Source organism: Echinococcus granulosus (genome assembly GCF_000524195.1).
Source record: "Echinococcus granulosus chromosome Unknown EG_S00078, whole genome shotgun sequence".
Lineage (NCBI taxonomy): Eukaryota > Metazoa > Platyhelminthes > Cestoda > Cyclophyllidea > Taeniidae > Echinococcus > Echinococcus granulosus.
In genome coordinates this window covers 332,443-356,729 of record NW_020170458.1, presented here as the reverse complement: position 1 = coordinate 356,729, position 24,287 = coordinate 332,443, and the positions used below count along the sequence as shown (strand labels likewise).

Sequence of the window (24,287 nt, the reverse complement as noted above, 5' to 3'; positions counted from 1 at the left end):
AACGCAGTGATAACAATACCACTGAGGCGAATGTTGGTGGACGCTGACCCATTGCAAGCAGATTCCACATGCAAGCAACACCGTGCTTGAATGCAAGTGACTCGTAGAAATGGTGTCGCTCCACGCCCCGACGATGCGCCAGTAGACTGAACACTTGAGTTGTCACCTGCCAACTCCTACAGTGCAACGCCCAGAAACCACTCAAGTGCGAAGTCAAGACAGTCGGGCAGATCAAGCTGGCCAACATACCACACGACCCCTCCTACTCACCACAAGGTGATTCAAGTAGTCTCTCTCCACACAGCCATACAAACAATCCCCCATTCAAGCACATCGACGGGGCTCAACACAACCAACAGTCGTTACCCAACACTGCTGCAACAGAGACTCGGTGCGCTGAACCACCTGTGGACAAATGCCACGCAGAACCGCACCTCTTTGTGACAGGCTTAAATGTGCTGACACTACTAACCAGATAATTTACCCACCAAAAAGATACTACTGAATTAAAACTTCAGCCGCCAAACCCAAAATGCTGATCCGCCAGACCGCAGTTCCATGCCGTTAACGCAAAAAACCACTCAAGTAGACAAATACACAGACGATTACTTATTTTGCCTCAACAGGGAAGGAAGACACACAATCATGGCAAAATCCATCTAGCAAACGCAACCAGGGATATTACATGCAAACTGGACGAGGAATTGCGACACGCTGTCCCCTTCCCGATCCATAAACCTCGTGTTCAAGGATATCGACTCCAGAGCCTGCTGGACTGCTCGCACACACTGCACTGGATGCGCCTTGAAAAAGGCCTAGCAGGAGAAGCAGCCAAAGTCACTTCCGGCATCGATGACAGAGAAGGTGGAAAGAAAGGGCGCACTCACCTCAACCTCCTCGTAGTCGGCCTTCGTGCAAAAGCCTTTGCAGCACGTCTAAGACAGAAACAGACCATTCAGCCTTGCAGATGCCATGGTGCACGGATTCGTTGCACGTAAATGAATGGGAGGACACGAGGCAAACAGATCACCCAAGTGACAGATCTCAAGACATTTCACGCCACCTACTGAAATTCAAATTACGCAGCTGGCACACCCATCACCCATTCCCTGACAAAGTCTCTTCCAATGCCCTCATGGCATGACAATTCCACAGAGGTGGGAAGACAAAGGGACAACTCATCCCACTCACAGCACACCACATGCTGCTGCTGCTGCTGCTACTGCTGCAGGCACGATGTCCAAGCAGAAGTGACATCTCGCATGATGACAATTTCGCTATGGTGAGGATGCAAGGAGGCAGGGTCACTCACCGAGATAACATGCGACACGATACTGGTCGCAGCGAGGTCCTCCATCAGTGTGTCGATACGCCGTTGAATCTCCCTCCACACAGCACGTCGACCGATGGCAGAGCCCGAGGACAGCGACATGAGGGGAAACAACCGGTCCTGCTTGCGCACAAGATCGGAGAAGGCCAGTCCGATCACGCGTTTCGCCAATGCGGATTGACCCGTGCAGCCCACGCAGTGAAGAATGCGCACACGCTCGTCGTGCATTGTCGCTCGCTCATACAACTGGCACAAAACACATCACCACCACTACTACTTAAACGGGGTTATAAGTAGACTACGCAGTTAAGCAAACAGCATCGCCTTGGGTGTGAAGTAAAAGCAGCCAAATGATGGCACTCCTGCCACTTCCACCCGACCACGATGGAGCCAAGCGCGAATACAGTGAACCCTTTGATTAATCTCACAGCAGTCTGTCAACCTAGCAGCTACCATTGCTGTCGCCAAAACACCTCGGCGCTCACATTCAGAAGACGCTCGTAGACATCATCTCCACCATGTCGCATGCATGTGGAGTAGACGGCAACTCGCAGATCCGCTGGAATGATGTCTCCACAAGTCGTCGCAGCACCGCAGCCATCAGCATCGCCCTTGTCACACGACATCACCGCCTTGTAGTGTCGGTCGAAGAGAGCCGTCGCCCGCGCCACCACCTCCGGTGCACCCGCGGCACCCAGCATTGCGATGAGGAGGGGACGCAGTAGAATCGCATTGTTGGACTCCTTCTTGCCTGCCTCCCAACCTTCAAACCAATTAGAATGAAAGGAGAACATAAACCGATCAATGCGAAAATTCATCTTCCGGAATGAATACGAGGCTCTGCTGATCACTCCCCAAGGCATTCGGGCATATCAACAAATGAACTTCCCGACAATATAGGTGGCTTAACCATCCACCATACCGCCGTCCCAATTAGCTAACCTGCATCCGATATCACAAAGATGCGACAGGTGTATTTTACACGTTCACGACGAGTGCCAACACCAAATCCTCCTCCAAATGCATTTGTTGTGCTTACAAGAAGGCGATACGGTGAACATCCACCACTCGCCTGAGGATAATGACTTTTGCAAACCTACCCAACTGTTTGAAGGGGGGCTCAGCCAAATGGATTATGAAGGTGTTCAGAGCCTCTTCAAAGGGTGTGGTTGCCTCCACTCCAGACGCGTCGTTAGAAGTAGCGCACCTCTCTTGAAGGAGGCTACGAAGTTTGCCCAACTCGGTGCGCAGCTCACACCAAACGATGTAATCGCCTTCACAGCGCAACGTCGAAGCCATTGTCAGAGCAGACGTCATTCGAATACGACCAGCGCGTGCCTAGTTGACCAAACAAAAGTGGGCAAAGCAGAAGTAAAATCTCCTCCAAGCGGAAGTAGGGGCAAGCACAACACGCAATTTGAGTGTGCACAAATTACACGACTCAGTTGTAATCCTCAGGGATGACGTAAGGCGCTGCCATACTACTTATAAAACAGTTCCAAGTGGATAGTCCAAGTGACAACACACCAAAGCGAAGGCATCCACCAGCACACAGAGTCGATCACGATTCTCCAACCGCCTTTCTCCCAACGCCTCCAAAATCGGTCCCATCAAACTGCCCTCATATTGGACACGATAGAACCCCACAGCACCCGGGTTCAGCCGAATTTGCGAACCACTAGGCAGGTGCACACTGAATGCCTGCGTCCGTGCTGAGGGTGGTACCAACACACGCTTCAAAATTTTGGTCGAATCTGCAGCCTCACAAATGGTCACCGGCACATACCATTCCGACGTATCATCTACAATAAGAAAAAGAAACACACTCAAATGATAGTAGTGGGCGGTGTATTTGTGCAACTCTCGCTACCGCTATAACCGCCTTCCGCGAGGAAGCGATCCTGTTGAATGGAAATGACGAGCCCGTCTTCAGCAGTGTCGGACACTTTGTGCACCGTCAAGGCGGGAAAACCCGTTTGCCGTGTCCACGTGGACATGATACTGCCCACGTCTTCACCACAAACCTCGGACAATGCATTCCACAAATCATCTGTCGTCGTGTTCCCATATTTGTGACGTTGGATGTAGAGTTGAAGACCTTTCATGAATTTCTAAAGACATTTCATGCTCCTTGAAGGCCGACTTTAGCGGAACTTACCTCCGGTCCCACGTAGTCGTTGATCATACGAATGATGGAGGAGCCCTTTTTATAGGAAACAGCGTCGAATATCTCGGCCACCTCGTCAGGAGAATGAACTTCCACCTATCAAGAGTGACATCAGGAGTGGTGAAGATACAGTAGTGTCAACAACTTAAGGGTTAAGGGGTGTGGCCAACCCACCTCTATTGGATGACTGGTCTTCAATTCATCTGTTGCCATGGCGTTGGATATCTCGTCAGTGAGGAAGACAGTCTAGAGAAGAAATGCACTACTGAAGGAGCAATTTAAGTAGTGTCGGAAAAGGAAAAGTGGCAAAAGAACACTGCTAACGACAACTACAAATAAGGTAGGCATATCTGGATAAAATAGGAGATAAATTAGTGGGCAAGTAACAAAGTTAAGAGGGACACACAACAGATACTACGGCAGGCGAATGTTCGTAAGTCGGCAATTTACCGCTGCATCTCACATTGTGGGAGAAAAGACTACTTATAACTATTTTGAGTAGGGCAGGCGGAAGAACCTACCAACTTAAAGTACCCAAGTGGATGAGAAAAATGAAACTACTAAAATCGAGCATAAGCAGCAACCAGTAGCGAATTAGGCCCAAGTCATCCACCTAACCATCCATTCATTCATTCTTCCATCTGCCCACACATTCGTTCATTAATCCAACAGTTCATTTCCTCCATAAATGGGGATACCACGCAACACCTACAGCCTCATCTAAGCAGTTGACCAAATAGGCTTCTAATAAACTATAGGCAGCATAAGAAGTCCCAAAAGCGCGATGCTGCCAAAGGGGAATCGCAGTGGACAGCGAGCCAACTCACTCACCCAGATATCGTACTCCGGAAAACAGTGGTCCACGGCCAGGTACTCAATCCACGTGGCGAAGCCCTCATTCAGCCAAAGGTGAGTCCACCACTTCATGGTGACCAGGTTGCCGAACCACATGTGAGCTACCTCGTGGGCCACAGTCAACGCCACGCCACGCTTGGACATCAGGGACGACCCCGTCTCGTCCACCAACAACCGCGTCTCTCTGTCCACAGGGGAAATAAACTGCCCATGAAACAATTATATCAGGGAAATGTGATTTGATACACTTGGCAGTGGTGGTCCTTCTGGACGGGCGGGAGACCATGCAAACGAGGTACCACCTGTTTCGCCACTCGCATAGACAGCCGCAGTCGCAGAAGAACGACGTTTGATTAAATGCGTGCCTAACTACGCGGCTTCCGCGACTTCTGCCACCACCTTAGTACCATGGGCTGCCGACAACGCTATCCTACATAGGCATACACATTCGGGAACGATGTGCTCCACCCATCAACATTTCGGAAGACGGGTAAACCTCAACACAGTCATGCATGCGTCTTGCCAGCCCCCACTGAACCAGCAGGCTGTAATAAAGCCACTTCCTGGCAGCCACTTCGCATACCATTTGCATGGGTGACTCAGACACCTCGGTAACGACAATTCTGAGGACAAACCAACTCCAGAAGAACCATTTCAACTTCACCGGGTTGACGATAGGCGCCGTATAAAGGCAAACACGCGAAGAGCCCCTCAACTACCATCGCCTTTTGACAACCATAATCCAAACCGCAGTTCTACATCAAGATCGGTGAATAGTCAGCGGACGCAATCAAAAGCATGTTTGACCATGCAGACAGGCTATTGTAAGAGGGCAATTTAAGTAGGCAAGCCAAAGGCAAAACGCACCGATAGGTCAACAGCCCCCAATTCTCCATTGCACCCATCGCGAAGTCCGGAATCGCGACTAGATCCAACTTTGGCAGAGGGTAGCCCGTTCCAAATACCTCCGTGAAGAATGGCAGGGCACTTCTCGCCATCCTTAGGGCGTGCGCACCCAAATAGGAGCGATTGGGCGGTGTGTACACTCGGATTCGGACACCGTTCACATCCCGCGCCTCAGTGTAGTCGAAACGCCCAACCACAAAGGCCACGATGTACGTGGACATGAGTGGTGTCTCATCAAAATCAACTTTCACGTACGGATGCGAGGTGGCTGTCGGTAGGCCATACTTCTGCAATTCACACGTTTCCACTGGATTCCGCGATACTTCAGGCTAGAGAAGAACAAAGGATTCTTGTTCTTACTCACAACTCAAACAAGTGAAGGGACGACGATCCTCAGTCATATCAAATGCTCAAAGTGGAGGCACCTGTTGCTTATATGCAGGGAGCGACTCGTCCAAGACCTTGATTGAAGCGGAACGGGCTTAAAAATTTTAACAACTGCCCCATCACACCACCATCGTAGTTTTCACATGGGTGGATCATCTCAACACAGCTACCCACGCCTACCTTTGGTGACACTACGGTTGCCATTCGGTGTTTGCGTATCTACGGGCGACTAGGGGTGCCCTGAGAAAAACCTTGAAACCAGGACGAACAGAGAGAGAGAGAGAGAGAGAGAGAGAAAATACTGTTTACGGTGCTGTCCACACCCAAATAGCAATGACGACAACTAGGAGACAACTAAGCGTCCATAAAAAAGTCCTAATAAATGAGGCCATTAACCGCCTTTGCGATTCGGTTGGGAAAGGAAAATGGCATCAGCCTCCCAGACGTGCAACCTTTAAACAAATGATAACTTACCATGCACGACAACGCGGTCAGGTGGTCAGGAATGACCATGGAAATGCGAAACTTGGCCTTCCTGTCAGGTTCATCAAAACAGGGAAAGGCACGACGAGCATACGTAGCCTGAAAGGAAGAGGACGGGAGATGTATTACCTATTTTGCCTTGGGCAAGTCCTCAATACAACTCCACTTTTCTGACCTTCCAAACGTTTGGCACTCTTGCAGTGAATTTACTCCCAAAATAACGTGTTTGCGAGCATATTCAGGAATAATGCAGACGTTGCACCAATGAGATATTGCCTTAGATTCTTCCGCTGTGATAAGACTTGCCTCTAGGTGAATCAGCTGATTGACAGAAAGATAGTAGACTGGGTCTGCAGAAGACTGACCATGGATGGGGTTGGATAACTGGATGAACTGTTCGACAAACGCACCATAATCACAGACACAGCAAGAAAAGAACAATACTGCCATCAAAACTATGTAGGTAGATTGCTCCGTCCTCCTGAGGCCATCGAGAAAGCAACAAAGCGAAGAGAAGGAGGACAGACAGTATGGAATTCTGAGACTGGCCCAACATAAAAGGGTATCCATGCACCTAACATGAAACCGGGGTACATAGCCCGCAGAAAAGCGTGGCAATCTATTAGGAACAACGAGGTGTGCCACCATGGATTGGCCCAAGCAGCCCCCGCCACTCAATCGACTCCAATTCAACTGAATGCTATTACAGTAGACGACACACAACGGTGAGCGACGGAAAAGCTCGAAGCAGGATGGTGTAATAGCGTTGGTTGCTGACCTAGAGCGCTCCTCATATCACTCACACTATGTCGGTGGTATAAAGACTTCAAACTAGTGAGTCTCGTTAAGGTCCTAGAGATATCTCCATTGTGATATTCGTGGCAGTGACGAGGAACTCAGTTCCAACGGAAGAACAACAGTCCAGGCGTCTAGACCTCGTAGGAGGAAGGCTTTGCCTCCACATGGCTGAATATGCGGAAAGTTGTAACTTCGCTAAGCCAATTACAAAGTCAGCCTAATAGCCAGTTCTCAAGCAAGAACTGCCTTCAAAGAAACAGAACCACCCCTCAAAGGACTGTCTACAACCTCGACATGAACAGTGATATAGACTGTTAGAAACCATGCCACTTCTCATGTTGTACAGTTTAAAACACTAGGCATTACCTCAAATTGGGTGGAGAGAATAACACGCTCTTCCCCACTGGAATCCCTGTAGGTGCTGCGATAAAAACCATGCATGTCATCGGCTAAAATGCCTTTGTACTCAAGGCACAAATCAGCATCACCTTTCTAAATCACAGTTAATGCGCAGAAGGCAAATACAAAAAGTTACCTCCAACTTGGAGTCAAAGTTTATTGTTACTTTCTCTTGTTTCTCATCATACACGATTGACTTTGTGGGAGCTAATGGAAAATAAACATGTTGGTGAATAAAAGAGAATACCTATTAGTTCCGACTTCAACGCTGAATTCGAGACCCTTGCAGATACAATTTCAATCTTTTTGGCGTTGAGAACAATTGAGTTAGTGGGCTGCGTGAGGGCCATACAGATTGTCACCTTGCCGCAGAAAGTGAAGTCTCTTGCATTTGGATAGAGCTCAAGAATGTAGACCTGGGGCTCATATATTCGTGGTAGTCTCTCGAACTCAGATTTAGTTGAAGACATCTTTTAGATAGGAGACAGCGAGGGCAATAACAACAAGGAGAGGCAGTTGCCAAAGCCTTAAATAGACTACCGCAATTGTTTTTAAACTCAAGGTCAGTTGGGATAAAATATGCGGATAGAAATAAATGCAGGCAGAAAAAAGGAGCAAAAAACTCTTCTGTGCCTAGTACTGAGTGTTCAATATTATGCATGTCTTCATTTTTCGGACATTTTGCACAAACATTGACCCCCATACATACCTATGAAATATAAACACACTACACAATTCCTCTAACACTTGGACAAAGTTTTTTCATGTTTTAAGTAGAGTTTGTTGTATTTGTTGTGCGCATCATTAGTCAAATTGCAAATGTTGACTAGCTTGTACTCAGCCGTAGTGCTATACATTACTTCCACAACAGGTTTCAATTAAGCCACGTATTTGCCAGCAATTTCCATGAGATCTGTGTGGTTATAAAGCATATGCTCTTTTTTGTCTGTTTGACACGTAATTCATGTTGCCTTTTCTGCACCTGCTTCCAGCCTTGTGTTGTTTATAGCGTTCAATTAAGTTACGTTAGACCGCATAACCCATTTGTTTTTTATTTGATAATAAGGGAAGCTAACACCAAAATGAAATTCAGGTGAAGGCATTTGACGTTCCGTATATGGCCCATTTTTCACTTGTCAAGTGGATTTGCTAAAGTCCGTTAAGGCCCTCCAAGTAGGAAACGTAGCTATCTGCACTACTGTTTTTATTGTGCTTGATCTGACAATGTGTTAACGCTAGGAAGCCAAAATACTCTGTCTTGTCTAGTTCCAAATGATAGGCATTAAAAAGTAAAGTCGCTTTAGTGAAAACTGGGCAATTGCATGGCACAGGCGGCTGGACTACCGAGCTTTCTCTATGCATACGTCCTACACAATTTGTATGTAATAATTTAATTTTCTAGGGCAAAGACTTTCTCCAAACATAAGAAACAACTGCTTTATTTTGGTGTTGGAGCATCTAGTAAGCCAGAGGATGAAGACTTTTTGTACAATTCACTAGACGTCTCTGAACGATCCTGATTTTTTCCTGAAACGGCAATCTGGACTAGTAGGAAGAGTTTCGCCATTGCTTGATATTCTAAGTAGTATCTAAAGGACGTCAACTCAGTTGCCAAAGCACTGGCACTTATTGGGAGGAATCTTGCTACTTTTCAACCAATTTTATTGAAAATCCTTCGATGTTGTTCAAAGCCACTGTTACTCCGTTCTGCAAAAGACAGACTTCTTTATCAGACTGATGTGCGGTCCTTATTCTCCCAGCTTGGTATGCAAACACTTCTAATGTCACTTACTAGGCCACCTTCTCGAATTCGCAAGCAATGATATCCACAGATCTGTTTTACGTGCCGTCAAATTTCACCTGACCAATTCCAACCACTTCATCGTCTCCTGCATTGAGAGTAGCAGCTTCATTGAGGAGTTATGGGCAGTCATGCGTTTTCCAGCATTCGGGGAGGCGAGACCAGAGGCATTGGTCATCTTCAGGCTTCTTGCAGACAAATGCAGTTTGTTTTTATCTATTCTTCTTTAAGATGCATGTTTTCAGCCAGTGCCCTTGTCCAATCACTGGAGAATGCAAATTTGTCTGTACTTTGCACCGATGTGCCGGATGAATCGGTTTTGTTGGTGAATGAGACCCTTTCAGTCTTGCTGCTACGCTGCCTAGGTAGTGGACTGAAAGTGAAGGGAGGAGAAGAAGAGGGAGACGAAGGAGTGGGGAGAAGTCTTCTCGACTTCCTCATATACCGGGTTCCACAACATCTCCACGCACAGGATGGCCTTTCACCCAGTCGCAAAATCCTTTATCAGAAAGCTGCAATCGCTAACCTTCTAGCTCTTCTATCCACTGTGAGTGAAGAGAGTACTAAACTTGCAAGAGGTGATGTGGAAGCCCTGTCGCATCATTTGACTGCTTTGGTCAAGCTAAAGCACAAAAGTGAGGAGCATTTAGACTTGTTGTCTGGCTACTTGGGTGTGTTTTCCACGCTGGATGGTGAAGAAGTAAGTCAGTGCTATTCTTCGCCCACCATTTTATAAGGCTTCAAAGGTCCTTCTAGGCATTGCGGCTGATGTTGTGCAGCCAGCAGCTGTAAGAAAGGAGGCATCGTTTTGCCTTTCGCGTTGTTTGCTCAAAGGCCAAAAAGGCATAAGTGATGAGAAGAGCATCAGGAGCCTGTTTGATGGAATTGGTGGATGTAAAATTGTCCTTTTTTTCTCCGATACACTTACATTGCTAGATTTACAATGTGCCAGAGACTGTGCTGACCTGGTGGGAGCTGCTGTGCATCTCTGCCTTGCTGTGGTTATCGGCGGAAGCATGTTCACGCATAAAGTAAGCTTTGGTGGACCAGTTGGAGAGAGGAGGAGGAGGAGGGATTGATGGCAAGAAATTTTGTCATTACACCTGGCTGGACGCCCATGCATTAATGCAGTCGCTCTATCATCCGGTGTCAGACATGCACCTGCCTGTCACTCTTCCATCGACATTTCTTCCATTCATGACCTAGTAATGTTCTCTCATTGGATTGGAACTTCCGTCCAGTCGCTCACTCGATGGTACTTTGGCTATTGGGTCGGCTTCCATATTCATCCCTCAGTTCGTCCACTTGTCTGTTTGTAGATCCACCAACCCATTGCAATTCACCTACCTACTAAGCCTCTCCATTTACTTGTGCAATGCTTCCTTTCAGAAGGCGGTTGAGGTGGGAGTCATTGAGATGGTGGTGAGCGTTCTTGAAAAGTGCCTCGGTTGTGAAGACTCCTCCACTGACAGTACCATCTTTGACGGATTGCTGTGCCTATCGCGGTTGTGTGACGGGAACACTGAACGGTAAGAGCATTTCATTGAAAAAGAAAATATTTACTTTCTGCTAGATGTCAACGTGTTGGTCCCAGTGCTACGCATGTTCTCATTGTCCTTCTCAATCGCCTTCAAACGCAACTGTGTGATCAAGAATGTCCAGAAATCACTGATTGGTGGGATGCAGAACGGCGAATGGGAAGTTGGCCTCCTCTCCACCGATTGGTCATGTGCGCAGTGGAAGCTGTTCAGTCGTGCGTGGCGAATTGCTGTGAAGATAGGCGCCTATTCATCCAAAATGGTGGTATCACGGTGCTACTGAATATTATGGAGGTAAATGCTACTGTAGTTTAGGTCAGAGGGGGACATTTGTGATCATCATAAAAGGGACGACTCCTCCTCCTCCCCTACCACCACCTCTGATTGATCAGTTCCAGAACAACTTGCTCCAGTTTGTCATTGGCGAAGAGTCCCTGTGTGCTTACGTTGGCTTGAGACCTCTTTTCCTATTGAAGGTGGCTTAATGTGCAGAGATTCGGCCACATGTAGCGACAGGGCAGGAAGAATCCCATGCTTTCCCAGACAATTCAAACCAAGAGCAGCATTTGTCTCCCTTCATACTCATGAGAGGGGACACTCTGGTCTGGCATCCAGGACTAGGTGTTTGACGTGCCGCTTGAGTGTTCACAGTGCTGATTGTCCAGTGTGTTGTGGGATGAGATCGTCGGTGATAGACGGCGTCGTCAATGAAACGTCTGCGTTGCCTAAATGTATCAATGTGTCTTAGTTTTTTTATTGGCATCATTCCTCTGGGGAATATGGCATCGTTTAGGGTTAGCATCCTCACCTCAAGCATCACCTCTACTACTTAAGGTTTGTACGTATAGGGTGACCCACGACTTTCACGTCAAAGGGGAGATTTACCATCTACTAGTCTGTGTGGTGTCGCAACCGTGACACCCATAGGAACTGAGGCAAAGCTGGGGGAAGAAGATAAAGTTCCGTTTTGATCCGAACCACCTTCCCAAAAGCAGGAGGTCATTCAAAGCTGCTTACCTAACTGCTTTAAGTGACATCACTTCTTAATCAATCCCCTGCTTTTTAATTTCTTTAAGTGCATCCCACCCGAATTGAGCCAGCCAATTCTCCGTTGTGTATGCAAAATCCACGAACACGAAAACGCTGTCAAGACCGAACTCATCTCATGGCAAGGTGTCAGACAGCAGTCTGCTATGCCAATTGACGAATCCCTATTTGAAAAGCCCGAGGTGAACTTGTTGACACAGGAGGAGGAGTTGGTGTTGAGGATGAACGAATATCGGATTGGGAGACAGCACCCAACTGAGAATAATCTAGCGACTCATTTGTGCTGGCTTTGGAGGTGGAATGAGGAGAGAATAAGGCGGGGTAAAAAACAGATCTTTCACTAGAATATGTCCTTATTTGTAAGTCATTGTATTAATTTTGAAGTATGGGGGCGTTGGAGGATTTAACGTACTGAGGAACGGTCAGCAAATGATTGGCAAATCAGCATGTGGACTGTCAACGTGGAAGGGGCGAACCATGGCAATCTCAGCTGCATAGCATGGGCTATCGTGGCAACAAGTACAGCACAAGTAGTCGTCGTTGGATGCGTTAACAAATCCAAAAGAAATGAATGGCAAGTTCTTGATAGCCGATTTGATGGACCGATGGGTGCAAAAGCGGATAGGTGGACGCGGGATTGTAGGAACTGGGCGCGGTGAAGGGCTGGATATTGTGTATGCAAGGGGTTGACACTGCCGAACGGATGGATGGATACGGGATGACTGAAGGGATATGTGATAGATGGATGAATAAGTGGACTCAGGTTGAGTGGTTAACCCTTTACTTGAGGTCCTGCTACTCAAATGATATCAGTAGACCTCTTGCGATGTCTATCTAATCTCACGATGGAATGCCACTTACTTCCTGTTAGATCAAAAGTATGCTAAATCCCCTCAGGAGTGGAGTCCTCTCATGAAATATGAAGACCTTTACCTACTCATTTACCTTCTACTGAGTACTTTAAATTTTGGCAAACACTTCCATCTTGAGGCAGACGACCAAATCACTATGGTAGACATTGAAAACTTCCCCAATGCAAAGGTGAGTCTGTAGTAAGACTACTTTCATCCTTATGCTAGGAGAACGAAGTAGTTCAGCAGATTCAGGCGGATCTTAGAAGGTGCGGTGTCAACCCAATCATTGAAGACCAAGATAAGTTGGAAAGGGCCATACAGGTTTCCCAGACAAAGGCTGAACAAGTAATGAAGAAGAAAATGGACATTATTAAGGCGGCAATTGCGTGTGACACTAGCCAAGAGGCCGAATTTTACACTCTGGTAAGTGTTTCTCACCATTTTGTGATTATAAGTGCCTAGAGCAATCATGTACTGCGATCAGACGGAATTTATTTTATTTGTTTTTAATGACTGGATTTTTGTAGCCCAGGGAAATTATGAGGCAACGCAAAGCGGCCTTGCAGAGAGACTTGGACGCACAGCTGAGAACATCAAATTACGCCTATCTTTGTGCGTCAAGACGAGAAAAGCAACGCGCTATCAACGAATCGCGGCGGCGTTGTCAAGGTGGAAGTTGTGTCACCTCGACAACGATTGAAACATCCTCATTGCAATGTGCTGACACCTGTAGCCACCTTGACGATCGCCACCAAATGACCAAACTAGATGGTCGCATTGAAAGTGTTGTGGTTAGAAAACTTTTTTTGCAGATATGCTGTAAATTTAAAAAATGCTTTAACCATATACTTTCAAGGTTCTGGTTCTGAACATAAAAGACTTCTTTCATGGAAGACTTTTCTGTTAACGTTGTAACGGAATGGGCTTCTTTTTTTAGGGTCTCTCCGAAGGAAACAATCTCACTGGTCATCAACCTGCCTCAGCAGTTATCACGAGAAATTGAATCGAAATTAATAAATTAAAATAATTTAGTAAATTTTTTTAAAACACGCAGTTGTGGGAATAAAGTACATTTATTAAACAGCCTGCTGACAATTTTCAAATTCGCTAAAAAATTACACATTGGAATTTTGTAGCCATAGCAACATCTGCCATTGGTGTGATTCCTGAGTGTACTTAAATAGATAATAGTAGCATGTGTGGCAGTTTCTGGCCCTTACATTTAGCGAGGCCTTATCTCCTCAGCAAAGCATCCACAAAATAATTTATAAAGGCGAATCCGGTTAATTTACAATTATACATACATATGTAGTAAAATTCCAGTAATGCATAATTTTGAACTAACTTCACTCTTTTCCGGTGTAGTTGGTGGGACTCACAATCCCCTACCTTCGTTTTTGTCTGCCAGGTGCAGTCGCTTTTAGCTGTATCGGTGGAAAAATTTAAAACGACCTATCTGTCACCAGTGTGTGCATATCATGTCAACAACATCTGAGTAAGAGATTAGCCACGCGTTAACTCAGCACTCATTGTCGGGAATTAAGATCAAGAAGTCACCAATTGTATTCCCTCTGATCCATTCACTCTCCCACCTCCTCTGTTTGCCACACCTAATTGCCTCTTCACCTGAAAGGTAAGCCTTACACTTCGCATTATTCAATTCTTTTGCGAATGTATTACCATCCCCTTTACACCCGCAGTCACTGACGGACTGAGAAGTGAATAGTAGGCGTAACATGCCAAACCCAACTTGTTTGGCTGAAGAGTCAAAACAGGTGCTGCCTTGAGACACGCGTTTCATTCCCCTAAGTCGAGCATGCAGAACATGCATTTTTAAGATTTAGAATTCCACCTCCATTGCAATTTTTCGACTTTTGCACACACTAAGGCAGGGCCAAAAAGGCGAGAAATAAATGGGACTTGGGTTGTTCTAGTAATTATCTTGGATATGTTGTCTGCAATAAGGATCAGTTACCCTAAATACCATTGATCCACTTCTATCCATGTCGTTAGAAAGGAAAGCTTTTTCATACAAGACCGTTTGTGATTTTAAAAACTTGGTTATTATCTGACTTATCAATAACGACGGGCAAGTGCGCACACTTCAGTTGTACCCCATTCCCATCGTGGTATTCTCAACTAACATTTATGATACAGCTTAATTTGACTCATATCAGACCATTTTCTTGTGATTATGTTGTATTTTATACATCAGTTTAAGTCAGTCATTCATTGGTCAATACAAAAACCAAAAAGCAAACGTTGCCTTGGAAATAATCACTTTTTTACTCCATTTAATGCTTTCATTAAGGGTCACTTCTTTCAAGTATGCAGTTAGTTTGCAAAAGTAATTTTCATGGCTTTAGATTAGAGCATTCTTACTAAGCTATACACATAAGTTCAGAGTGAGCGAATAAGGTTCATGGAAGCACATTTTAACACTTCCCTGCTTTATAGCTCACAGTACACTCCTCTTCTCAAAACGGGTAACTGGTAAAGAAGACCATTATCCATAACATAAGAACATTTGACTTCCTAAAGCGTCAAATATTAAGGGGAAACTGGTGGTGAAGCTCTTAAGTCTTGATTATTTCAGGTGGGCGCGAATGAAACCAAAAACAAGCATAATTGCGCATTGCAGTCTCCTCGCAACTGCTTTCCTTTTGACGGTTATTCTGTTGATCTCAGGCCTGCTAACCATAAGTCTGAAGTGCCACAGCGATACACACAAGGGGAGGTATGAATATTTTTCGATATAAAAGGAGTTTTGTGCTTAAATCAATTGGCATAAATCAAGGAATCCGAAAATATCGAGATTAAGGGCAAGTGCTTTATGACTTCGCATTTAAAACAAAGCTGATGCAGAATATGTACTTTTCTTTAAGGCATTGTGTAGTTGGCCTCTTGCTGTTCTCCGTTGGAATCCTGGCAACAATACCTCTCGTTATTGTAGCGGTAGCCGTGGATTTAGCCATTATGGGAGATGCAGATCATGCTCGTGGTGGTGATGTAAGTTGTCTGTATTAAAATGGAGGTGCCGCAAGTCAAATACGACAAGTTAGTGCAGCAGTTACTTCGACACAGAGTGAATTAACCATATCCCAGAATGCTAAAAGAGGCAAATGATGACCTTTATACGGTGATGAATTCACCTGATACTGCCGACTATGGTTTGGCTTCCATAAAATGATTAAAACAAATTTTTAACAATTCAATCGCGAATATGAATGGATTTTAAGCATTCTATTTAAAAAAACAAACATTTCAGGATTATTTGCTGATTTTTACTGTTTCAAATAAAAATAACTGCCTGATTGCTGCCTCTTAAAATGGGCCTATAGACTTCATTAAACATGTGCAGGTTCTAACTTTCAAATCAAAATCAGAATTTCTTTCCTTACATCGTCTTATTTTAGGCCGAAAATGAACTATGGAAAAAACCCATGAAAGAGGAACTTGCGAAATGTGAATGCGAACCACTTTAAAGTCGCTTCGTTTTCATGCACCATCTTACTGACCCTCGATTGATGGATCACTTAAGGAACCTGCTTGTAAGTATTGTGCAATAAAATTGATAAAAGTTAAACAACCTCTTTCCGTAAAACTTTTTCCAAGTGCGAGATAGTCCGGACAACGCTGAATAGAGTAAAGCCCAAAATAGGCGGGTTGTCTCAGTTTTGGAGCCATTTGTGGGTTTCGTCTTTACGTGGCCCTGATAAAAATATAAGTTTTAGAATATTATGCAGTGTTTTGACTGTTTGTTTTGTAATTCCTTTCATTAAGCGGAACTTATATCCCATAGATTGGGCCTTGCTTAACGGAAGACCTCAGAGCCAATTAAGCGGCTTTTCTTTTTAACTGAACGTTAATTAATTGAATTTTTTCTTAAATGTTTGATTCGTTTCGTGTTTTTATAAATTTACTTAGGTGCATTAAACACTACTACTGGGAGCAGCTTTGACCAAGAATTAGAATGCAAATTTCGGCTTGCAAAAATGGTCCGTATTTTAAAGCGAATTACTGCCTACTTTGTAAAATGTATGAGTCTTTAAAATGGTTAATGCTTTCTATTTCATGGTGGAAAACATTTTATTGTGCCTTTCCGTTTGTTGTAATTGATAAATGCAGCGGCGATCTTTCAAAAGCTCCGAATTTTTCAAAATGGGTGTGTGGAGTGCGCCTGTGCACATTTGTTTTTTTCTTGAGAGAATTTGTTCTAATTTTGCAACTTGTTTGTACTTTTAATTTTAAATTATTTTTTGTAGTCGTATTGTAGCAAAGTTTTTGCATATCTTTGATTGCTTATTGCACGTAATATTACCTGTGAAATTACGGCTCCGATGTTACTCGCTGATACAAATTTCTTTTCCTTTTTAATGCCTCTTTATTGTATTTTTACGCCTGCTATTGATTTCTGTATTTTAAATGGTGAATCTTAATCTTTTTGGACCAGTGTTTTATAACATTGTTCTCCGTAATTATCGCTATTTCTAGATACAGAAACACCTTCCAAGAATTCACCTTCAGATTTTCTATCGGAGTACCGAAGTGGCTCTGCCTTTGTCTCATCGTTAAAAGAAATTCATGCACACATGCAATCTCTCGAAGAATCCCTCTCCTCCACTCTCCGCGATTATCATGAGAATTTTCGTCCTGTCGCCGCGCAAATCACACAAAACGCTGCTGATTTGCGTCGTCTTCAGAGCTGCATTGATAAACTCAATGCAGAATTTCATAACAAAGCAAGTCACTGACTCGAGTTTTTGCTTTTTTAATTCCTTTGCAATGACAACGTTGTCGTTTGCATTCCCGTCTAGGGGGCTTGTTATATCCTGCACCTACTACGACTCTCGTTCAATTTTCGCATAATTGGTTTTAAGTTAGTATCACTGGTAATATGACATCTGGATCTCTTTTGTTGCTTAGTCCCTATCCTCACACATGTTAGGTGTTCCCGTAACTTTGTTTCTTCCATGATGGTGTTAGGTTTTGTGTTCGATAAAAAATAATTTGACTGACTCGATTTATAAGAGTTTAGGATTTTTAATTTTAATTACCCATATAGTCTTTGATAAGACGCAGAAAGTTGTTCTTCTATGTTTCCTCATTTATTGGCTATGCGATTCCCTCTGTAGAAGAGGAAATTTGGTCTGTCCAGCCTCCTAAGCATAACTACGAGGGTAGACCCGAGAGGCGCGTTTGATTTTGTCTCACGGTGACTTAGCATTGACAGTTGGGTGTTATCACATTCTTGGTACACCGGTTCGCAGCTCATGGAACGATTGGCGTCTCAGTGTTCTTAGAGTTGAATGGGTCTTGCGTTTCCAATCTAAACTTTGTTTTTTCTCTTCTATCTAGGTTAAACCACAACTAGAGGGAGTGGATATTTCTGCAGATGGTCTTCCAGTTCGTGGGACCCCTTCCATGGTGCATTCACAAGCTGTAGAAGAACTTGAGGCACTCTTGAAGCTTCATAATAGCTGTCAGCATCTTCTTCGCCTTCACAATGGCTTGGAATCCCTCGGCGACCGAGTAATTGACCTTCTGCGTCGCTGCAGTCTTCGCAATCGTGGAAACCGTCCAGGTGTTGGGGAGGAACCCCATACTGACGATGATAGTGATGACGATGATGATCTAGAGGTGGAGGAGGATTATCTGAACGAATGGAAGTGTGATTCGCCTGCAAGTTGTGGAAACATCGAGTGCGTTGATAGGTGAAGTGTCTGCTTTAAATGCAATTTTGGCCGTATGTAATTAGTGCCCGTTTTGGTCACTTTTTTAGGGTTGAGGTTTCAGCAATCGTGGCCGCGATCAAAGAAGTGGAGAGCCAATTGGCAGTTGATACATTCTATGAGAAGTCGGAAGTCGCGCTCTTTCAAGCCTTCCTGCGAACTTGGCTCGATCGAAAGGTGTGACGTCGCATATTTCAATAGACTCTTCCGTATTTTCGATAGTTTACGTCAGGTGTATCTCTGTGTGTGTTTTTGTTTTATTTGTCTACCGATTTAGCGGTTACTGCGGGACTTTGTCGACCACTACTGGTTGAACATGGTGCAAATCCACTCTAACCCGAAGGGGAAATCGACTGTTGGCAGGTTGGAGATTCTCGGCACCACCGCTGAATTGCAAAGTCTCATTAGTCTGATGAACGCATTGCATGAAGCTGAGGTAGATCACTTCGGATTTATATCTGCTTAAATCTGACAAGTTGACATGACTTTGTTTAAGCCCTTGTCGGTGTTTTAGAAACGCGTCCAGAATGTTGGTGAAGGCATTTGGAAGTTGCTCTTTGTTCCTTGGCTGAAGTTTGTTACTTCTGAGAGAAATTCAACGTCCAAACACCTTAAATTTAACGTAAGCGCTTAAGTCTTATCGCTCCTTTGCTCAAAAAAAGAGGAGAGCACTTGTATATTCGCTCTCTGGCTCCTTCAGATCGACGAAAGTTCTGGAAAGGATTTGCAACAGTTCTGGCATCTGGAGCTCATTGAAGTCGACGCAAAAGATGTCGATGGTCTGACTTTTATTCTTGACACCTGTCGACAGTTAAAATCAACTATGCTTGATTTGTCCACCAAATTCTTTGGCTTATCTGTTGACGATAGTCGTCGTCTTATCGATCTGTGTGTGACCGCATCGAAGATCTTCAACATGGAAATGGCCAAAAGTCTTCTGGAGGGATGCTTCCTCCCCAATTTGCCAGATGCGCTTACCTCTCCCGATGATAATACTGTGGAATGTCGCGAGGATGACATTTCCAAGGTAACGATGGAAAACTTTTTAGTGGAAAATGCTGGTAGTAACATTTTTTTGTCGTGTCAAAATCCTTCCTTCTTGTAGTTTATTCTAGCCACAAACGGGGCAATTTCTCCCCTCGTGTCAACTGCTCAGGAACTAGGCTACTTCCAACGAGAGTCAGTGGATTGTCTTACAGAATTCCTAAAAAGTCTTGGACGTTTAACCATTCAACGTCAGGATCAAGCCTATGTTCAGGCTCTGATGCGGATTTTGGAAAGGGACGCCAATTTCGCAACACTTGAGAAGGTACCCTTTGGTGATGATGTGCGGGTACTCTTTTTCTGTCCCATTAATTAATAATCCCGCTTAACTGTCATATCCATTTTTAATCTCCGTACCTGATTTAGAAATTTGGGTTTTTTTAACTTTTAGTGATAGCAGCCCCTGCTCACTAGTATTGCATGGTAGTCGGTAGCTCTTTCTACTTAAATTAACTTCAGTAAACCTATTCTTTGGGACCTAGGTTGGTGGCGGCAAGAGAGAGCAGGGCGGTGCTGATGTTGGTAAGGAGAACAGCATCAGTGGGCTGACAGAAAGTCAACTGGAAGAAGTCGAACTGTCGAAACTCTTCCACAACGTTCATCTCGAATTCCCCGTTTGCCACGTGAGTGAGCCTCGCTTATTTCGCACCCAAGTCGTTCCACCGCTAACCGTCGCTCTTTTACCGGCCACTAGATCTCCAAATCGGTAATTCTTCTGCTCAAACAAGTGGATCAGATTATCAAAGATGCTGATTGCTGTGACAAGGACCACCTTCCGACCGTTTTGCGCCGAATTCCGCACCTCATTCACCTCTACTCACATTGTGTACCAACTTTGCACGCGGAACGCATGAAGAACGATCTCAGATTCGTGGGTAGGTGGTATTTGTTCATTAAATAATCGTTCTTATTGTCTCTACAACTCTTCTCTCCTGAAAATTTCCACTGGAATTCTTTAAGGGCGCATAAATGACGGCTATCAAGTAGTCCTTTTGATTCAGAAAATCCATCTGCTAAGTTTGCACCTCGAAAATGCCTGATTCAAGTATCTTTATCCACTTTCATTAAGTTGGCCTTCTGAAAGGGAATAGTCAAGTATGAATTCTTGCAGTCTGAGCTTCAATTTCCAAATTGTGCCAACTTCTAAAAAATCGACAGAAGGATCTGCGCTCAAGATTTGCTATAACGGAAGTCGTCCTACGTCTTATTCAGCTTTATGACGCAGATCATGCATCGTTGGGGCTTTAAGAAGTGTATAGGCGTTTCATGGGTTGGATGAATGTCAAAACTATGAGCTGAGAACGGTGTCCTCAAGGTTGGGTTTGTATCTGTCGGATGCACCGCCACTTAGGGCTGGGCACTACCATTACCACCGAATCGTCCTCCAGGTCTTCCATTGACACAAGAACTTGCAAGTTTCACGTACCACTTGAGGCGCATCTCAATGCGTGAACACACTACCGCTGCTCTGTGCTACTTTTATTAACGGATTCCGCACCGGGCTGGCTGACGACATGTGCGGCGACCATCGAAAATGCCGAAAAGGACAATTGCCATTTAACACTTCCTGCAGCATGGCTTTAGGCGCCTGTCGTTTTGATTTTATCATCCTTGGCGTCAAAGCTGAATCAATACTATGTGGTTGTCTCTTTATTTTTCTCCCTTTTTTGCTAGCTATCTACCACAATGATTGTATGTACCTCGCTCACCAATGCCTAACCCTGGGTCGCCGCAAAATTTATCCCCTCGTCGAATCAATTGGTAGTGAAGAAAGCGATCTTCGTACTCTCGCATCTATTTCCACCCTCCACCTTGTCAGTCCACTTCGGAATTCCGCCACTTCTACACTGTTAACCCACCTCCGCGACCGCAAAGCTCAGCTGGGTGACCTATTCAACTCCTGTCGTGGTCTAAAGGTTATTTCATAAACCAATGGCCACTTAAATGCTTTTAGTTGCGATTATTTTATCGAAGTACTTTGTTTTGCTTTTCAGGACTGCGCTGGTAAAGGCAGTGAAGCTTGCGAGAAGGCCATTCTGGGTTGCGTCTCTCTCCTTCTTTTCGTCTTTAATTCCCTAAACCTCCTCCCAGTTACCGTCTACCTGCGTATCATGGGTACGTGTCAACTTGTTTCTCCCGTTGAGTGAGCGTTTAGGCGTTCTGTCGGATGAGTTTGCTCGCCTTCTCTGCGATGCGGTGGTGGGATTGGAGGATATAACCACGGTGGAGTGTTCCACGCTGCTACGCCTAATCAACTCAGCCATCCAATCGGTAAATTCTAAACTACTTACAAATTTGTAAGTAGGGTGTGCTAAGTCCCATTGTTGGGAGTGAATTAGCTGGTGTTGCACTTGGTCACGTACGCAATCTTCGCAGGGCACGAAGTTAATTACTTCCCAAATGAGAAGACTTATTGGAGCATTCCAAATTGAGAAACTTAGGTCAAATAATCACCCAGGATTCATCCATTTTTGTTCTATTTTTGCCCCTTTTTAGGAATTTTTGGTTTTTTTTTTCACTTAAACAGGTAGGTTTGTCGGGTGCCAGTGGAACGCTTGATTGAAATGCACTCCTTTTAAGTGTTTTTTAACGATGATGAGATAGAAACACCCAGTAGTTTGTGTTACCTGTCAGCTGCTCATCCTTCTGTCAATTTGCCAAATCACCTCATTTTTTTATTAGTACACATTTGCCTAATTTACTGGTGATGCTGCACACATTTTTGTGTGTGTCGGGTGTACGCTAATTAATTAGACCATCAAAAGGGAATATACAGGGATGGAATATTGTCTCCCATATCTCTTGTAGGAAAGAGATTATTTTAGAGTGTCTTCCAGCATAGCTTGTGCTTCTCTTTCGCTCTACTGCCTGTATGTATTCTATTGCTTAGAAGGAGATAACAGGTACGAGGTCCTTGGTTCCTCCTTTGAAGAGGATTGGCGGCTTTTTTTGCAAAAATTGTGTTTTATCTTTACTAACTCTAAAGAAGAAATCTGTTTTTTATGATTCGATAGTCAAAATGTATTGAAGTTATGCTAAAAATGCTTGTTTTGTACCTCTGCTAGATAACTCGCATGTTCGAAAAGCACCTGGATGCTGCATTTGATCCCACTCTGGGCGGTGCTTTGGCCAAAAATTGTGAAAAGGTACGAAATTTTCCCAAAAATTGCATGGGCTATTTGTGTTGTGGCGGTTTTTTCATTCCAAGTTTTTAATTTATCAAAAACTGTTTAGTAATAAGTGACTTTTTCCTCACCTCCTCAGATCAGTAGATTTTTTATTCTGATTAACTATCTGCACCAAACTACTGAATTTTAAAAGGCCTTTTTGCGGGAAAAAAAACCATTTCTTTTTAAATATTACCAGGATTTGAAGGACTTGTTGCTAGTGCGTCGGCACAGTTCGGCTTGCTCTTGTACCTCTCCTTCACCCTTCCACCAATCAGATTTGCGACCTTGAGAAGATCAACATACAGTTCGACTAATCACTGCGAGCGCCCGTAATCGACACGTTTTCATGCTGTCCATTCGGTCGTGCCGATGTGACACTGCTTTTTGTCTTGTTTTTATCCACATGCAACCTTGTAGTCGAAAACTTTTTTTGGTCGTGAAGAGGGATTTGGGTTTTGTGTGTGTACTTCTCGACACTCACATGTCATTTTGTGATTCCCATTCTCGACTTATTGGGCGATTTTTCTTACTGCGTTCTGGCGAATCGGAGACTAGCTTAGCGCAGAAATCGTCATATTTCTATTTCTTTCGAAGTTTGGTCTTTAGACTAGGAGAAATGTTCTTGCCTATAGTTTAGCGTAAAATTATTGGGGGGTTCATGGGGGTGACTTAGCTCATTGGTGAACACCTCCTTCTATCTTTGTTCAACGTAAATCGCTTACACTAACCCCCTGTAAAAGCATTTTGATTACTCTCTCTCCCCTGGGCGATTTATTTCCCAGCTCTTTGGGGCATTTAACTGGACATCCAAAGTGGTCTACACTTTACACTTAGGCACTTCTATCCACTCCAGGAGAAAAGTGGCTGTGTACGTGACTCTGTCGTTGAATTTGTGCTTTTGGCGTGCATAGGCATGAAACATATTTTCTTTTTCGGTGGTGAGATTTGAGAGCAAGCTTTGCAGCTATCTCCACCCGAAAATGACTAACCTTACGTCAAATTGCTAGGTCAGTCGTTACCTCGGGCAGACTAGGTCTCAGGACATGCTCAACCACGGCAAATTACGTGTCCCGAAATGTCTCTACTCGTAGAGTACCGAAGCGCTCTTGTGTCAAACAGAATATGTCGATTTTTCTTCTTATATAGAGCGTGAACGTATTATTGGAGCGACGCATCCCTTCTTGGCCGCGCCTTGTCAGTCTTCATGCCGTTTTGGCCGCTGCGTCACTCGAGGAGATCCGTTTTCTTGCTATTCCTCGCTCCTCTACCTCCACCATTTCGCTCCGTCTCTCGACCGATGAGGTGCGCCGTCTAGTACGCGCGCTCTTTCGTCCCTCTGCTGCGCGTTCAGCCCTCCTCCGCGACTTGGCCGGCGGTGGCAGTGACGCCAGTGGCGATGTTTCTCGGTGAAAGCGACTATTTGTTTGTTGTCACTTTTTAAAGCGTTTATTAAAAAAGTTTTTATATGTCTCCGGTGGTTACTGATTTTTCTTGGTTGGGCGATTCCCTGTTGTTGATTGTGCCAGTAGTGGCGGTCTAATCTGCCTCAGATCTGTCAGCTCCACATCCTAGTGACAATCTCTTGGTCCATCCGAATTCTGCCATTCTTTATTCTTCCATTCATCTGCCTGCTCTGCATTCCTTTGTCCGTTCCGACCCCATACCTCTGCCTGTGATATATTTTTTATCCTACTCCTCAAGTATCTCGAGTTTTTTAGTCTCTATTCATCTTGGAGTCGTCCGTTTGCCCTCTCTCCGCTCGTAGATCTGTTTCGG

At 44.6% G+C, this 24,287-nt stretch overlaps 2 protein-coding genes across 2 annotated transcripts; one reads left to right on the top strand and one right to left on the bottom strand. All coding sequences in view use genetic code 11, as the record gives it.

Annotated features, from left to right (window-relative positions):
- Positions 1-659: 659 nt before the first annotated feature.
- On the bottom strand, positions 660-7,795 carry EGR_07486 (Puromycin-sensitive aminopeptidase; the record flags this gene model as incomplete). The annotated part of the gene is made up of 15 exons (XM_024496735.1): positions 660-815; positions 888-935; positions 1,313-1,576; positions 1,816-2,093; positions 2,431-2,668; positions 2,858-3,132; positions 3,201-3,441; positions 3,489-3,593; positions 3,672-3,743; positions 4,329-4,536; positions 5,220-5,587; positions 6,120-6,227; positions 7,293-7,418; positions 7,462-7,532; positions 7,573-7,795. The coding sequence occupies 15 exons, from the start codon at positions 7,793-7,795 to the stop codon at positions 660-662; spliced, it is 2,781 nt and encodes a 926-aa protein (XP_024348875.1).
- Positions 7,796-8,647: 852 nt separating this feature from the next.
- EGR_07485 (Centromere/kinetochore protein) lies at positions 8,648-23,921 on the top strand (the record flags this gene model as incomplete). Its single annotated transcript, XM_024496734.1, has 22 exons — positions 8,648-8,703; positions 9,358-9,826; positions 10,516-10,655; positions 10,700-10,958; positions 11,741-11,893; positions 12,528-12,752; positions 12,791-12,988; positions 13,093-13,384; positions 15,462-15,574; positions 17,924-18,267; positions 18,348-18,474; positions 18,575-18,733; positions 18,812-18,919; positions 18,998-19,324; positions 19,403-19,630; positions 19,824-19,964; positions 20,036-20,216; positions 21,016-21,257; positions 21,336-21,456; positions 21,497-21,612; positions 22,407-22,487; positions 23,658-23,921. 22 exons carry the CDS (start codon positions 8,648-8,650, stop codon positions 23,919-23,921), a joined length of 4,344 nt encoding a protein of 1,447 aa, XP_024348874.1.
- Between the last annotated feature and the right edge of the window lie 366 nt (positions 23,922-24,287).